Consider the following 18330-nt stretch of genomic DNA (forward strand, 5'->3'; position numbering starts at 1 on the left):
GGTTCAAGGTCAGTAAGCACAACCAGAATTCATACATAAGGCGCACTGTCTATTTTTGAGAAATTTAAAGGATTTTAAGTGTGCCTTATAGTCCAAAAAATACGGTAGATAAGAGTGTATCAGAGGGACAGTTTAGGTAAGACTGCAATAGTTTGGACATGTGCAGAGGAGGGATAGTGGATACATTGGACAAAGGATGTTGTAGATGGGTCTTCCAGGCAGGAAGAAAAGAGAAAGCCCACAGGGAATATTCATAGATGTAGTGAGGAGGATTTGCAGAGGGTTGGTGTGACAGAGGAGGATGCTGGCACTATTTTTTTTTCCTTTTCATCTCACACACCCCAAAAATCACTATATGATGACCCCTTAAACAGGACTTTACAAGCCAACTGATGGCATCACAACGACAATATCCATCATTTATATACCATCTTTGTATGAAATACTAGAGAAGAAAAACAACGGCAAAATGGTTTGAGTATCTTTGCTTGGATCAACCGTGGGGTGAAAATTCTTTCTGATAGTAACACGCATGTGTAAGGTGCTCATGCAGGTGTGAAACAGATTAGAAGCAAATAAGGGAACAGCAGCAGGAAAGGAGCACCCACAGGAGAAGAAGGAGATCACAAAGGATGTGCAAATCCTAACTGCAACATTTTGGCTCAATTTTCATTTTTCAAACTAAAAGCAGCATATGGTTTAGTGGTTTTAGGGTTCCTAATGCACTGGAATGGTTTGAATGCAAAGCCTAAATGTAGTAAAAGCTTTTCAAACTAAAATTTATGGATGTCTCCTAAGATGTGACTCCTAGTGCAGCTTTTATGAATCCCCGTTTCCTTTTTCTATTAATCTGTTCAAACATAAAATCAATTAACATAACCAAACACACCGCCGTGCAGTGGTGTTTACTTTACATTTTCCAGCTACATGTACCATTGCCTCAGGGAAAACTCAATTATGATTGGCTAGAGGATGTCCATTAATTGAATTTAATGCACAGCATTACCGGATAACTCCGATGAGACCATCTCCACATCACTCTGAATGAAAGCAGGCACGGTGCTAAATAATACAGTGAAATATGTCTCACTCTGTGCTCGCTTCATTATTTTCTCCAAAGACTGACAACAAAGCAGCGCATACAGTAGGTAGCAACCCAGCACAATAATATTCCAAGTGTATTGACTGGGTCCCAGGTATTACACAGCCCCTCAGGGGTTACCAGGGAAACAGGTATTACCAAGAAAAATGTCTGATCATATGCCAGGATAAAGGGGAGGGTGTCTTTGACTGGTTCACACTATTCTCCCAGTAATCAATTCAAAAATTTAGCCATGCACTTTAAAGTGAAACCCCTTCCCACAAGCCTCCATCTTTTTGTATTATTTATGGCAACAATACAACAAAGAAATTCTGACATGCTAAGAGGAACACCAGTGTTTGTCTGTGACACAGGTCACGTCTGAATCTCTTTGAGAGAATGCATGGGTAGTTCAGGATTTGAGGCTTTAAATGTGTGCAACAGGAAGCTGGGTTGAAATACATCTCCTGCCAATGTCCTGGTAGGATCCCTTAGATCAACACCTCTCTGAAAACAGTGGGGCGCTAACTATTGTGCTGATGCAAGAGAAGCGGCTGAGGCATACAGAGCACTGGCATTCACACACATATTCCACGCAGAGAGGATAAATAAAGCTGTGCCCGTAACAGCAGAGGTAAAAACAGGTGAGAGAAATTGTTGCTCAGAGGCTTAAGAGGAATATTTAAGCTTCTCAGTCTCTGGTTCTCTCGCCTTTGAGGAAAAAAAACACGAAGCGCCTCGTTTGTACTTGTACTAATGTGATTATCTCCTCATTCAAACTTCAATTCCCACGTCTGGCTGGAAATGCTGAAAAATTTCAATGTCTGCAATAGATTTCAATGACGTAAAAGCAGCAGCCTTGAACAAATGAAGCCAAAGCTCAAGGGAGAAAAAATGCAGCTCTCTGAACAGTCACAAGAGGCTGCCCCCAAAAACATGACAATGCCACAGACATCAGATCAGAACAGTGAAGCCAGCATAGGAGCATCTTAAACCTGTTTTTCTTGAAATGGCCACCGGGGGCAGACTGCTGAGGTTGCAAAAAGACTTATTATTGTACAAGTATATGGAAAGAGGCTCCTCCCTTCCCTTGGTTTAGGTTTCACTTTTTCCAAACTCGACTAATAACTAGCAAGTGTTTGCGGACAAGTCAGACTCCATCTTCTATGCAAACTATCTTGACTGGTTTTCTTGTTCAGCATCCAGTTTGCAAATGATTTCATCCAATGACAGCCAGCAGTTTTCAGGAACTACTCAGAAATTGGTGAATACACGTATTTTCCTGCGGAGCCTTGTGTAAGTGAATGATTAGCTGTTTGGAGTTTTTAAATATTAAACAGCTAACATTGTGGTTCATGCATTTTAACAACAAACTGGCAGGCTAGCCTCTGACTTATCATTCCAAAAAAATTGAAGATAACAAATTGATAAAATTCGCTGAAGTTTCCAACCAACTGTAAAGATGTCTCCTTGAATGTAAAACTATATAGTTTGCGTAAAATATAGCACACATTATCTGTGTGGAAGTGAAGTGTTAGAACCCCTGGATGTCAGAAATGTGGGAAAACCTTGTCAGAGAGAACAGAAAGATAAAGGTCTGTAAGGCATTTCATGTTGTACAGTCCATCATTATTAACACTGTCACCCTTTAGCCACATGTGCCATACTCTTTTGTGGCTGAATGCTTTCAGCAAGCATTTGGCATGATGCCGTAGTAACTGTTTCCAGGAAAGACAGATCAACGGCTTTTAAACACGGGCTTACATAATGAAACAAAATACAATTTGAAATTACATAAAATGTGGCAACAGGGTTAGCTACAAATTTGAGGCCTTCTATTACAGCTAAGCCTTTCATTGTCCAACTGAGTTGAGGGAATACAGAAATATATTGTACAGAGACACTGATCCAAGATTCATTGCCAGATTAGGCTGCTGGCTTCTACTGTTCAGGGCCTCTTGCCGTCTCCTGGTGCCAGTGCTCATTGCAGATCCAGAGTCCAGGCTTGGAGACTCATCCATTAAATTGAAAATGGGCAATTGGTCAAACTCACAATGTTGGCAGGCACAGCAGTCCAGCCTCATTGAAATTACCAAAACATACAAAGTGTTCCTCAGTCTTTATGTCAGCATGTACAAAATATTCATTGGTCCTATATTCTAATAGATGAAGTGCTGCCTTGAATATAGCGTTGTAAGAGCTTTTAAATTAAGAATTCTCCATGTTTTCATGTCTGAGTGTCATTTGTAAATGTGTATACAAATGGTTTGCAAACCTCCAGCAAACACTCACTAAACTGATTGGGGGAAAAACTTATATATTCTTTGTGACTAAGGTCACCCACTGATCTCTAACACTGTGCAATTAAGTTCTAAGGGGAAGATGTCTGAAATTTAAAAACACTACAAAATCATAGTATTTACAAAGATTTTAGTAGTTTTCTGTTGAAGAAGGTAAAACAGTAACAACTTTATTTAGCCGCTGTTAGCTGCTGTAAGTGAAACTATATTTGTAGTAAGGGTGTAAGATTTCTCCAAGCGTTTATTCACGCTTGGTGAATAAACTCTCATATGTTGTCAGACTGTAACTGATTACACGAGACTTGAGGTGAGGAGGAAGTCGACACATTTTATTAAGATCATGATCGCGCTGTCTCTTTCCTTTGCATTTTAATTTCTTTGTTGTCCCTCCACTGCACTCAAATGTCTACACCTTTTTTTTCTTCTCTTTTCTGCCTTTGGTGTACTACATTACATATTTGGCCAGTCTCTAGCCAGACACGTAAAACGTGACTAGTCAGAAGGGAGGTGTCCTTTCCGACCACTGTATTCAAATATGGTGAAGTAACACGGCTGCTTACATGAACCACAAATCTCCTCCTATGTATTTTTAATAGATTCATTTTAAGTTTATGAGAATGCATCAGTTTGTTGGAAGAAGAAATTACACACTAATCTATGTATATTCATGAGTACAATATACATTTTCATATGACCCAGAATGACCTTGAAAAATGACCTTTAAGACTTTAAGGTTACATCAAAGCTTTTCTGTGTTTTCTACCCAGTCTACTGACTTTTATATAAGCCGAAGAAGCCAGTTAAAAGGCTCCACTGTCAAGACCATCAATAAGACAGGCACTGTGAGCTGCTGGATGAGATGATTAAATGGTTGCTCTATTCTCCCTGGCACACAAAACAACTTCCTGTTTTCAGACAGAGCTCCTCATCCAAGCGCAAACAGAGCAGAAAGCTACCTGCCAGAACACCCTTTTCTCTTTTTAACCAGCAACAGTCATAGCTTCACTTCACTTTGCCTTGAAGCAATCTGTGTGAAAAAGGCCTATGAGGCCCTGTTACATGACATATGACAGGCTGGTCCAAAATAGCATGAATCTTATCTGAAGAAGAAATGAAACATTTGTCACCTTTGACGCAAATATCTGCTCTGCTTAAAAACCTACACAGCGATGATCTGAGCTCCCCATCTTCTAAAATCAACTCTAGTTTTACTAAACGAATAGTAACGTGGAAATTAAAGAGCATGTCTGCTGTGCGTGGAATAAATTCATCCTCTCTTTGCTGTAGATAGCTGTTGTAAAGCTGCAGGCAGCAGTGTCATGCAGATATACCTGTGAGTCACGTTGTTCCATGTCAGCACTGACAGTATCTACTGATCACACTTTGCAATCCCTCATCTGATTGTTATCTCTTAGATATGCAGATTTTTGCCACAAACATTTAGATGCAATGTTGCAAATTGTAAACTTACCTGCTTTACCTGCTAACCTACTACTAAACTAACACTAATACTGCTTTCTGCTCCCCAAAATGCTCAAATCTTTGAATGGCAAATGACTACAATACACTTTAAATGTGGTCATTTTTGGAAGCACAACATCCACTTACATAAACAAACCTCGGTACAAAATCAAAGCCCAGATTGTTCAATGAATAGTAGCTGTTTGGTCCCAGTTTATGCACAAGCATATTTTTGTATTTTTGGATGCTATTTCTCACTCCCACATAGACAACAAAGCATATGAGTGAAGCAACAGGAAGTTGTCTCTCCAAACACAAGACTGTGCTCCACACTCCAAATATGGATGGTCCAGAATTACACTGCATCCACTTTTTTTAAACCATAAACTGTGTAGGCATTTTCAAAAGGATATTCAATCACAGTTCAATGATACTTCACTCCACTCCCATGCTCTCATAACGCATAATCCACTCCCGCACCCCACTTATGGGCTCAAAACCCAAGGCTCTAATCTGTCATGTGCTTTAAGCTAAATCCTCCCGGGTCCTGTTGTTTCTTGCAATTACCAACATCTATTATATGGAGCACCATGCCATGCCCTGTTAGGAGCTTTTGTTATACTATTATAATGCACCACTTATTATCTGGATTTAGTATTACCAGATATTTAAATTTGTTCGCACACACATTCTGTCCCAGTGAAACTAATTAGAGTTACATGTTATCAATAAAACAGACCGCATGCCTTCCTTAATTACTCTCCGTGCAGAGCTGTAGCTCAGGCTTTGACATGCAGCTGTGTATCTGAACAGAAACAGTGAAATGATTGCTAAACATCAGAAAATATCTGCTAAGTCTTCAGCTTTTGCTTCTTTAGACTGCCTATTGTGGATTTTAAGGTTTGTTTTGGATGAATAAGCCAGATTGCAGGACTGATTTTATCCCGAGTTTAAGAGTTGGAAAACTCTGTTTATTTTTAATGAAATCTGCACCTTTTTTTCCCCCAAACGTCTGCTAGTGATCCAAGAGTTTGGTTCAACTGATCAGCGTTTAAAGATGTGTTTGCTCATTTGTTCTCTCTCTGAACTTTGACATGAGCAAATAATCGTATGCTTCCATGATGAGTTTTCCTAGGGTACCAAATTGCGGCAGGTGTTAATTAGGGATGGGTACCGGTATCTGGTGCCTTTATGGCACCGGTTCTGACATAAACGGTAGTAACCAGACCGAAAAGCAGCACACATTTCGGTGCTTTATTTCGGTGCTTTTTTTCGGTGCTTTTTTTCCTGAGATGTCATACACTTTGGATTCTAGCCAATCATTTTACCTTTCCAAGGATAGTAGGCGGGTCCAGGTACGTACGTTCTTTTAGAGCAGAGCTACAGATTAAAAATGCACAAGACGAAGCGGTCAAAAGTCTGGGTGTACTTCACAGCAAAAGATGCAAACTCAGCAGCCTGCAACAAGTGCTTTAAGGTGATACTGTGCAAAGGAGGTAACTCCTCGAATCTGATGAAACACCTGGCAACACATAGCGTTTTTTTAAAAGCTGAAAAATGCACCGTATTTGATAGCTTGCTGCGAGACCTCACACCGTGCACATCTACTGCGGGTGTGGTGCCTGTTATCGGACCCGGAGTTAGCAACATCCCCCAAGAACCCGAAGAGGAGAGTCCTGGCCCCTAGCCCTGCCAGTGTAGCAGAAATGATGATGGATGATGATGGCAGCAGCAGCCGTTCTTCTCTGCATGAGTAGCTTAATGTTGTTCGTGTGTAATTTACCTTGAGTAGGCTAACCACGTTATTAAATTAATGCATGCAAGGTGAACTAGCAAACACAGTCGTAGTTACATGCGGCTGTCTTCTTGTTTGATGGCAGATACTCCCTTCACCCTGGCCAAAAAGGCTAAAATGACCAAAGAAAAAGTGGAAAACAGCTAAACATGAGAGGTTTTTGGACAAAGTTTGTGTTTTTTCCATTTTGTTTAAGCACTGCTTCCAGCCAAGAGTGATACCATATATGTCCTATAGCTGCAGAGAAGACTAACATTGTTATCTTTTTACATAAAAAGAGATAAGAGATAAGATAAGATACCTTTATTAGTCCCACGAGTGGGAAATTTTCAAAACAGCTAAACATGAGAGGTTTTTGGACAAAGTTTGTGTTCTCCATTCTTTAAGCACCGGTTCGAGCACCGTTTAAGCACCGGCACCCTTTCAAAAGTACCGGTTTGGCACCGGTATCGGATAAAACCTAAACAATACCCATCCCTAGTGTTAATGAACGGTAGGACAGTGCAGCACTATTTTGATAAATCTTCCTGAAAGACTTTTACATTCAAAACAAGGGTTTATGACCCTCTCTGAAATGGTTTTAGTGGTTCAGACTTTACCTTCAGGTGCATTGTTCCTGTCAACTGCTGTTTCTTAGTTGACATTACAAACTGATGAAACAGATACCTGAAAACACTTTACTAGCTGCTTCGTCTGGTTAGTGGGTATCAATTATTTCAGTTTTGAGAGTGCTAGACCAGAAGAGCCAAGGTTTGAAGAGTCAGTGTGCTTATAAAACTTTGAAAGTTACATAACCTGAACTTTATTGTGAACAAACCAAAGTCTTAACAAGCTCATTAAGGTCTGAGACCTCAAGAAATGTTATCTGAGACCTCCGAACTCTTGGGGATACCTAAACAGTTTCTTTCCCTTTTTAAAAACCCCCCACCAAAATTAAACAACATAATGCACTAACTGTGATTAAAATGTGGATAATAACAGGTCACCTTTTACTTAATGCAAACTAAAGTTTGGTGCAGTTTAAAATTGCACAGGTTCTCCCACTTTTCCTAGGCATCAATGTCAAACGTAGGTGAAGGATAAAGATGTTTTGAAAGTTCACCGGCACGGACCGTGAAACCTGGGAGGTAAAAGCAGAGATCAAATCGGCACAGCATTATGAAATCAATTATTCATGCATGTTGAAGAGAGACGTCGTCAAAGTTACACCGCCTCGACGGCCCATCACTCCCGGTCAGATGGTCACACAGTGCAACAGATGTGGAAAATCAAGCTGTTCCAGTGCTGGTCTTTGTGAACATGAGCAAGCTTGCCAAGTCTAACCCACACTTGAGTCACTTAATACACTGAAAATGATGGACTGCTGCTGATGATTATGGTCTCGGCCTACATATAAGATATTGCACTGAGCAGAGTATAATGTTGAGTATTACATGCTATGCAGTTACACTGTTACACACAAATAAATAATGAAAAAACACAATGACTTCAAGCTTACTGCTTCTCAAGGCAGTTTTCATACCTGGCAACATTAGTTATAATTAAGCAGGTCATGTCAGCTCTGCTCTGCTGACATGAGCTGTTTATCAGAAGTGTTAGCTTCTTTCTTATGATCAATTTATTTATTCACAGATTTGTATTTGAAGTGTTTTTCTTAGCAGAATAAAGTGACTCCACTGGAAATATACTGGAACAACCTTGTGCTTTGTAATGGTGGCTAAATTACTCTTTAATCTTAAGCTAGGCAGATGTATACCGGACACAGTAAGGTTTACAATTTGGTCTAAGGATCCAAGAAGTAAGAAGTAATATGAAAGTAGGGTGAAACAGCAGTCTGGTCAAAACTGGTTGAGATACGTTGGCAAAAACTGCACCTGGGACAGAAATATGTTGCTTCTATGTGCAAAAAGAGGAAAAGTGAGCTTTACAAAGCAAGAAATATCTATCAGATTAATGCAGTAAAGATGTGAAATGTATGTTGTTGTTTTTCAAATCGAATTACATTAAACTGCCCACTAATTTGATAACTAAAGCGCTGTCACACCTATAAATCGAAATTGTTAAAACTAGAAGACATAGTGAAATTACAGACTTTAACTATTATGTTTAGGGCGAAAAATAAAACACTACCTCTTAAGTTACAAAGTTTATTTGTATTGTGTTCAGAAAATGGGGACGGCAGAAGGAAGTTTTATTTTAAGCACCGGTTTGCTCGAACCACACAAATGCAAATGTGTCCAACAGTCATAGGCATAAGAAACTGGAATTCTCTCAGTGATCATCTTAAGTGTTGCATAAATGTTTCTCAATTTAAAATCTGCTATAAGAATAAAATGATAAACCAATATGAAGAAGTTGAAAAGAATAGAATTTAATTGTAGAAAAATGATCCTTTTAGTTTGATATTTAGTGGTATTGCTCATTGTTGAGTATATTGTTCTGTTTGCTTTGTTTTGTTTTGTTATGTGCAGAAAATTGTCATAGTGTAATTTTGGTTGCCTACTTGTATTATCACAGATAGGGGGCAGGTATCAATAAGAATTTATTCTTCTTCCTGCTCCTTTTCATGCATGGAAACAGTGTTACTTTAATTGAAAGGAAGGTTGTGTATGGGAATGCATTACTGCTGTACCATGTGTGAAACAAAAAAAAACAAAAAAACAAAAAAACAAAAATATTTGCATCTAAATTCAGTGTCACTTGTTGCATGGTGATTTGCACATTTGGAAAAACAAACATGGGTTAGAATGTCATCAATGTATAATGCAAATCATGTGTTTGGTTTTCTCTTCATCTAGAAGATTTTGTTTATTTATTTTTGTTATAATCGATAAAATGATACGATATGACAAATCATACAGAACTTCTTCTTTGGTGGATATTTTGACTTAAACTTCCACATGGCATTTAATAACATGTCTATCAGACAGCAAAGCCATGTCTGTAATATTGGCACAATCTTTAGGATCTAAAATGTTGTTGCGAGTACAGCCCCTCAAGAAACAACAACACGATCACGTTTAAACAACATAAAATGCAGCTGCGTGTGTGGGATGGAGTGAACTTACAGGTAACTGTTTCTCCAGGCAGTTGTTGAAATTCTTGGTTTGATTGGGCTTCAGCTTCTTGAGAGGGATTCGCGTTTCCCCGATGAACTCGTTGTGGCGGAATTTGTCCTCATCACACACTGAAATCCTGAGATGACAAGAACAGAGAAGTGTAGGAGGACATGAGTAGAGCGAGGTTTAGGTTAGGGTTTGTTGCTGAGAGGAGGCTTAAAGCCATAAAACCAGTCATTTTCCACCATCCACCTTCACAGGGCTTCAATTTGTACTTTGTAGTCACAGCTGCTAAATCTGTAGGACCACAGCACTCAGAGCACTGAAGCTACAACCAAGTAGAGTTCTGCAGGGATCATTGTCAGACTCTATCAGAATGACAGGAAATGATGAGATAATTATACACGAGGAAGCGTTCAACCGTGCACGGATCAAAAGATTCAAACATACTAAGATGGAAGGGGAAACTCTACGTGAGAAGATGTCGAGAAAAATTTGACATTGTTCCCGATCATGTCAAAGTCATTTAAGACCCAGTCACGAATTCATCTTGAACACATCTCCATTTGCTCGTCTTATTTACTCAATTAGTGCAGCACGAATCGAACTGTGCTGTGGCGCATTGTCCTTTCCGCCTGTTTACTGATTTCTATTATGTGCCCACTTTGCATTTGTTTCCACTGAACACACAAACAAAACAAATCCTCTTTTCAGTGCAAGACGGCGTCCTTTCTTAACAACAATAAAGACGCGGATTTATAATATAACACAGTAGGCTACAGTCACAAAAGCTAATGATTGATGGGGAACCGAAAGGTCTCTTGCAGTCAAAAGGTGCGCGGGGCCACAAAATGAGCTTTGTGTTTTACTGGAGATCTATATTCTTCGCCAGCATTTCATTAAATTTATAATGAAAGCCAATTATTGGTGCTCCCTGCAGACCTATGCTTTCAATAAATGCAGAGAGCGCCCACCGCCCTAACATGACATGATTCACACTCACGGCTCCAGCATGCCTGTGTTGGGGAATACTGTTTGTTTCAAGTGCTTTTCCGCTGCATAATCAGCTGCAATACTGAGGAAAACATGCAGCCTTTAGGAACCGCACAGCGTTAGGATGTTGTATGTACGTTAATATGCATCACTAATACAGTAGACTGTATGGGACGTGCTGCAATCAGACTCTCAGTGAAAATAACTGGACAGGTGCTGAATTCAAATTTCAATTTCCAAGAAGAAATAAGTTGCGTTGTTTTGGAAGCATGGATGCTTTTCTCACAGTCTATTGTTTCTGGAAAATGGTTAATAAAGGTGTTTTCTGTGTGTGAATAGATCTTTTGGCTTGTGTGCACAGTGTCTGTCACATCTCATCTCTGCTACATTTGCTTCAGGCCTTCATTGTTGTTGTGGCATTCAGTCCAGTAACAATACAGTATTTTTTTTTCTGCTCCGCAACACAAAATAATCAGCAAAATACAGTCACGTATTTGCAGCGTGTCGATAAGGTTGAGAGTCGGTCACTGCAGTCCAGCCATTACTCCAGCTGTCCCAGAAGTACAGCGAGTGATTTGCAGCTTATATTGTGTAGTACAGCGGTCCCCAACCTTTTTTGCGCCACGGACCGGTTTATGCCCGACAATATTTTCACGGACTGGCCTTTAAGGTGTCGCGGATAAATACAACAAAATAAAACTAGTACCGGTACCGAAAAAAATAAGATTTATTCATAACACACGTGAAAAGACCCAGGAAAACCGAATTAACGATAAAAACGATAACAAAATAACGCTGAAAACCGATAAAAACCCTGAAAATCATACATTTCACACCTGAGCCTCAACTCTCGCGGCCCGGTACCAAACGACTCACGGACCGGTACCGGTCCGAGGCCCGGGGGTTGGGGACCGCTGGTGTAGTAGGAAAGCATGTTTTCACAAAATGCATTCAAGCTATTAGAAGTAATGCAATAAAACTTTTGCAAACATTCTGTGATGATTTGGTAGTCACTTGTGTAAACTTATGGAGGTGATAAAAAATGTTTTGTGTCCCTTGTTTCTGTCTTGTTTGCTGGACAAATTGAGGACAAAGTGACAGGCCTAAAAAAAACAGTATCTGAAAGTCACGTCCTGAGGAAATGCGAAAAAAATACAGCAAACACCTGACATAGAACCGGCGAGATGCATCGGGCTCTTCAGCTGATCCACCTACTGTTTGTTTACGCCTCATCAGAAATGGCCTCAGTGGAAGGGGAGCAGTGAAGAAGCCATTCTTGAGGAAGGGAAACAGGAAGAAAAGAGATGAAGTTTGCCAAATTAAACAAGAACCAGACTGATCATCAGGTCTTACAGAGGAGGTCCAGAGAAGGTCAGGAGAGCGATATGACTGTGAGTGTCTAGAGCCACCTGAAAAACATGGCGTCTGTCGTGGTTTGGGGCTGATTTCAGCCATTGGTGCAAAATTCAATAGAATTATAAATGCAAAAAGGAACCATCTGATTTTAATCCATCACACAATACCATCGTGAAAGACTAAAAACCTACCTGGATAGAAGAAGACACAGAGGAACACTATCAGTCACGGACTGGTCTCCTCAGAGCCCAGATTTCAACGATACTGAAGCAGTGTGGGATCGTGACAGACAACAGAAGAACAACCAGCTAAAATTCAAAGAAGAGCTTTGAATGTCCTTTAAGAAGGCTGGAGACCCAGTCCTGAAGACTACTTAAAGAAATTGTAAGAAAGTTCGACTGTGTTGAAGAACAAAGGTCATCAAACCAAATACTGAAAAGCTCATTAGAACTGTAAAAACTCTGCTTTTGCCTCTTATACTGTAGCTTCATGCATGCTTGCATGTTTCAATAAATCATTGCACCCATTTCTAATCTTCCTAGATAAATATGAAGAAGTTTTTGCACAGTACTGTATCTAGATAAACATTGTATTTATTGGCAAAATGTTACGAGCATAAAACATGCCCATTAGTGTTAACTGATTCTAAGAAGGGAGACTTTCAGAGAAACCTCCCTTCTTAGCACGGGCTTGCTTCTTGGAAAGCACTTGCTTCTCAGAATGGGCTGGAAATCTTTGAAGACATTTTGAGCTCTGCTTTGTCGTTTGGCATCTGTGCCCTGACATATTGGGTTATGGCATTTGTGAGATCTGTCTGTCACCACCAATTTCTCATGTTTTAAACAAACAACAGTCGAGGTTTTAGTGCGCAAATCTAAGTGAAATTAGAAAAAGCAGGCGAAAAAAAAAAGAAGTTACAGTTTAACTAAGTTCAACAACCTCAACAATTACAATATCTCCCTATGAGGAGCACTTGGCAACTGTGGAGAGGGCGAACTCCCTTTTGACAGGAAGAGACCTCCAGCAGAGCCCAAAAGGACATAAATAGGGATCTTTAATAAATTAAGTCCCAAAGGTAACTTGAGGTGTGAATACCAGTCCTTCAAAGAGAAAACAGTTAAGTGGAGAGTATGTGATTATGTGCAAAATATCCACTTCCACATGGAAACACAAAAGATGATTTCAGCACTGTCAAGGGCAAGAAAACCCTATTACTCTAAAAATATAGAAATGATGGCCAATCAGAAGTCTGGAGATAATAGTTATTATTATCAAAGTTGAACAAAGAGCAAGAAGTCTTACGTTTGGAGAAAATCGTCTCATGCAAACAGTAACATGGTGCAAGTCTGTTGTCGAAAAACGAGATAAACATGCACATGCACAGTAAAACAGTATTTACATGTGGACAATGCTCTAAAAATTGGGCGCCCTCTAGTGGCCATTTCAATGCGTGCATGTCAAATGTCGGATCAAGGGGTCAGTTTAGATTCGTGGGTGGACCTCGGCATACTGCTAACGGAAAAACAACTTTTGCAATGCTTTATTTTACAAGGGTGTATTTTAATATAGAACATGTAAAACATCCCTAACCACCCAGACTAGTGGGGACTTTTTCCAGCTTTTTGAAGTAGAAACACACCTGTGTGTTATTTCAGGAACAACACTTTTTTTTCTGAGAGGAGGAACAAACAAACCAAAAGGATCATTAAGCTGAGGACTTGTTCCACCCACATTTATCTTGAGGAAGTGAACTGGAGGACAAATCGATGGAGCCGGTAAATGAAATGCTGTGAAAGTCCCTGAAAGGTTTTCACAGCATTCCAGCACATAACATTAACTCTAGAAACACATTTGCTACTGGGGTGCTTGGGGGTAAGTGAAGACAAAAGCAAACTGAAATCCTCCACTGCATACGGCCCACCTGGGATGTACAAAATGATTATGCATATGATTGCATAACCTACCTCCGCCACTTGATTGTACAGTGTTAACACTTTGGTAAAAATACAGGAGCAAAGAATGGTGAAGTAATAAAAACAAAGTGCTTCCATTGCATAAGGGCACCGCATTTATCTGAGGAAGTTTTAGTGTGTTCTCAGGTGTTGTAGTGAAACACAAATAACCAAACAAACAGGAAGTCCTCTCACCCAAACAGAAGCGCTATTTGGAAATCTGACAAATAAAGGATTTCCCAACTGTTATTACGATCTGAAGCTATTCCAGACTCGGCATGCAAACTCGCAGTGAAAAGGAAGAAAGAGGAAAAGCAACATCATCATTCATTTCTGCTTGAGAGGCTGTGGTTAAACACAGGCTGTAATGTAGTTAGTCTAAAACAGAAACCAAGAAGAAGAGAAACTGTCAAACATCACCGCTCCCTGAAAATGATCTTCTGAAGCCTTTAAAAACAGATCCACGGCAGCTAAGCACACCAAAACAACAAAAGACAGATTTATTCTATCCCTCTCTGCCTTTCAACTCTCCCTTCTATTTTTCTTCTTGTTCACTACACACACCCTTTTCCCCTTATATCCTTCCTTATAAGATGTGTTTGTTATTTTCTTACTTTGTCTTCTATTTCCCCTTCACTTCCCTTCCTTTTGTTTTTTGGTTAAGTTTTATTTTCTTCCATTTTCTTCCTCTTGCCTATTCCTCTATTTTCATTTTTCACTTCCTTCCTTCTATCCCTTGCTACTTCCTTTCTTCCTTGTTCCATTCCTTGCTTACTCTGTTCCTTCCTTCTTTTGGCTCCTTCCCTTTAAACCTTCTTCAACCCTTCCCCATTTTTTTACTGCCTCTTCCTTTCCTCCTTTATTCCTTCCCTTCTTCCTTGCCTCCTTGGTTCCTTTCTTGCTTTCCCTGCTGCTTCTTTCCTTACATTGCTTTTTCCATCCATCCATCCCTCCATTCATCTTTCCTACCTGTATTCCTTCCTTACTTACCTCACTATGTAATGCTCCCTTCTTTTCTTGCTTCCTTACTCGTTTACCCTTCTCCTCCTTTTTTGGGGTTTCTTCCTTACTTCCCTTCATTACGATGACCTGGATGACTGAAAACCTTCACAGACATACTTCCCTTTAACTTCTTTCATCCCACACCCCCTTCCTTCCTTCCTTCCTCCCTCCCACACCACCTTCCTTCCTTCCTCCAACGCCCCCTTTCTTCCTTCTTTCCTCCCTCCCACACCCAGTTCCTTCCTTCCTTCCTCCCTTCCTTTCTTCCTCCCAAGCCTCCTTCCTTCTTTCCTTCCTTCCTCCCACACCCCCTTCCTTCCTTCCTTCCTTCCTTCCTGCCACGCCCCCTTCCGTCCTTCCTCCCACACCCCCTTCCTTCCTTCCTTCCTTCCTTCCCTCCTCCCACACGTCCTTCCTTCCTTCTTTCCTTCCTTCCTTCCTCCCATGCCTCCTTCCTTCTTTCCTTCCTTCCTCCCACACCCCCTTCCTTCCTTCCTCCCACGCCCCCTTCCTTCCTTCCTCCCACACGTCCATCCTTCCTTCCTTCCTTCCCTCCTCCCACACGTCCTTCCTTCCTTCTTTCCTTCCTTCCTTCCTTCCTTCCTTCCTTCCTTCCTCCCATGCCTCCTTCCTTCCTACCCCCACGCCTCCTTCCTTCTTTCCTTCCTTCCTCCCATGCCCTCTTCCCTCCTTCCTTCCTCCTTCCCATGCCTCCTTCCTTCCTTTTATTTCTTCATTTGTATCCATATGTCCAACCACTCCTTTCTTCTTTTTTCCACATCTTTCATCCCTTCCTTCTCTTTCCATTCATTAAGTGGACACACGTGTGCAGCACTGACAGTACCTGAGTGTTTTGCGGACCATATCCTCATCAGTGATGCCGTAGTAGGTCAGGGTCTCATTCCAGACTGGGTTGAGTGTATTGTGCAGGGTCTTGGTTCTGAGTTTATTGGCCTGAAAGACAAACAAGGAAGACTGTGATTAAAAAGAGCTGAACATCATTCATGAGTGAAAAACACTGAGCTCCTCCTACAGCTCAGGAGAGCTCATCCCTCAGGTGTCATTTTCATTGAAGAACTGACAGAATTATATAAACATCCTTGAAAACGTACAAAGCCTCTCTGCCAGGGTGAAAATTTGTCAACGCGTTGACGTCTGGTGCCACGCATGCAAACACGAGCTCGGTGCTGCTGCATACTGAACGCTGTCAGGAATGAAATATCAGCAGCAGACTGCATTTACATGAAGTGACAGGCATAATCAAAGCATGGCAGGAAGTGGGTAAAAAACACTGAGAACAATGTGATGAATGCTCTGAAGTTAAAAGATAGTCACCATGGTTGTTCTGGCTCAGTGTGATTCTGTTTCTGTCAACAGCACATTTTTGAGAAAACAATTTTCCAGTCACTGACCTTTCATTGGGATTAAATCTTTATACTTGAAAAACAGTCTGAAACAAAAACAAATGCACCACCTAACCAACTAATACCATACTCGACTTTAAATTAATATTTTCATAACTGATGCCTGCTGTGAGTGTATGGCACTGAAGTCAGGAGGTGAAGAGCTAAGATTAGGTCAGTACAAAGACACGGCGGTCAAAAACATACACTGTATATAAAAGATGGATCCAGGCACAGTGACAACTCCTACTACTGTTTTGAATCCTGGACTTAAACATATTCGACATATTTTTTCAAACCAGATATCACAATTGACTCACACTCCACACCCACATGACATGACAGGGCTTGTTAGTCACAAAGAACCCACAATGCAAACAGCACATACTGCTTTCTTGACTGCAATGGTGAGCATAATCTACAAAATATGTTTTAACTGACAGCTGAAACCTCAAACACAAGTTCATAAACACGTCAAGTGTTTTTGAACTTGTGTTCAATTTACATTTTCAGTTTACAGATTTAAAGTCATGAAAGAGAAGCCCCTTCACATTTATAGCTCAGGTGCTTGGACCGCTTCTTCTATAGCGCCTTTTTTGACATTCAAAGAGCTTTGCACAGCTCGCCTCATTCACACAGGCACTGCTTTCTATCTAACATTAACACTGCATCAGAGAGCAACTTGACGTTAGTATTTTGCCCGAGGATATTTGGCATGCAGACTGGAGCAGACAGGGATCAAACCACCAACCTTCCAATTAGTAGATGACCTGCTCTACCACCTGAGCTACAGCCACCCCATCAAAGATTCTTTGCTGCAAGCTGAAACTGATGAAGCATTAACACATATTATGCTACTCCTGATAGTCTTTTAGTGAGGTGGCCTGAGTGCTTCCTTTGTTGGGAAGCTTTCCACACATGTTTAACCTGTAAGCCTCCCCTGAGTGGGCCAGAGGCTTACATGTTTAACCTGTAAGCCTCGCCTGAGTGGGCCAGAGGCAACAAGATTAGCCTTCACCTGCAGAAGGGTTCCAGCATATTCATCTTGAATCATACTTGGTATTAATGTCTGTCTCTCTTCCACAGCATGTCTTTTATCATGTCTTCCTTCTCGCTCCCCAACCGGTCGCAGCAGATGGCCCCGCCCCTCCCTGAGCCTGGTTCTGTCGAAGGTTTCTTCCTGTTAAAAGGGAGTTTTTCCTTCCCACTGTCACCAATGCGCTTGCTCATAAGGGGTCATATGATTGTTGGGTTTTTTTCTCTGTATGTATTACTGTAGGGTCTACCTTGCAATATAAAGCACCTTGAGGTGACTGTTGTTGTAATTTGGCGCTGTATAAATAAAACTGAATTGAACTGAGCTGATCTTGGCTGCAGTGTCCCCCAATGGCTCTCTTCAATTCTTTGGGCTCTAAGCTGATCTTGTTTTTTGTACACTTGGATAAAAGAATCGTGTCTGGATAAGTGTAGTTACTAACACCTCTTCTAGGAGGAAGCTCGGTGCAACGGTCAGGTCAGGTTCTTGGCAGTTGTTCTTGCCTTTGGAGCCTCGTCTACTTCCAAATTTCTTAAATCTAAAAACTTTGAGTGGCTGCACCCAGTGTGTATAAGCTTTGACCATCTTAAAAACTGTTTATAGAACCGGCTTTACATACAGGTCTCAACAAGCAAAACTTTCAAAGTTATTTTTAAAGCTTTGAATAAAATAATTTTCTGCTTTTTCACAGAGTCTGACAAGTAGCTTCAGCTGAAGACATTAAAGCCGTTGTTGGACACGGCTGCACACTGCAAAAAATTAGAAAGCTAAAAAAGACATGCACAAATCTCTGACCAGAGTTTCACTGTAGCAAATGTACACGGCAGACTGTGCTAAAGAGGAGCGCACAAGGTACAGAATATATTTTTGAGTTTGATGAATAGATCTGAAT

General features: G+C 40.7%; 1 protein-coding gene across 3 annotated transcripts in view; it reads right to left on the reverse strand.

Annotated features, from left to right (window-relative positions):
• doc2b (double C2-like domains, beta) overlaps positions 1-18330 on the reverse strand; it is a 183287-nt gene that overhangs the window by 34264 nt on the left and 130693 nt on the right. For all 3 annotated transcript variants that reach the window (XM_084940914.1, XM_084940915.1, XM_084940913.1), the window contains 2 exons: positions 15844-15953; positions 9706-9832 (listed from right to left, as the gene is read on the reverse strand). In XM_084940914.1, the coding sequence (XP_084797040.1) occupies positions 9706-9832; positions 15844-15953 (237 nt within the window). The remainder of the gene's footprint in view (positions 1-9705; positions 9833-15843; positions 15954-18330) is intronic.

The sequence above is a fragment of the Perissodus microlepis genome, chromosome 10, assembly GCF_051167445.1.
Source record: "Perissodus microlepis isolate ML-2025 ecotype Zambia chromosome 10, ASM5116744v1, whole genome shotgun sequence".
Taxonomy (NCBI): domain Eukaryota; kingdom Metazoa; phylum Chordata; class Actinopteri; order Cichliformes; family Cichlidae; genus Perissodus; species Perissodus microlepis.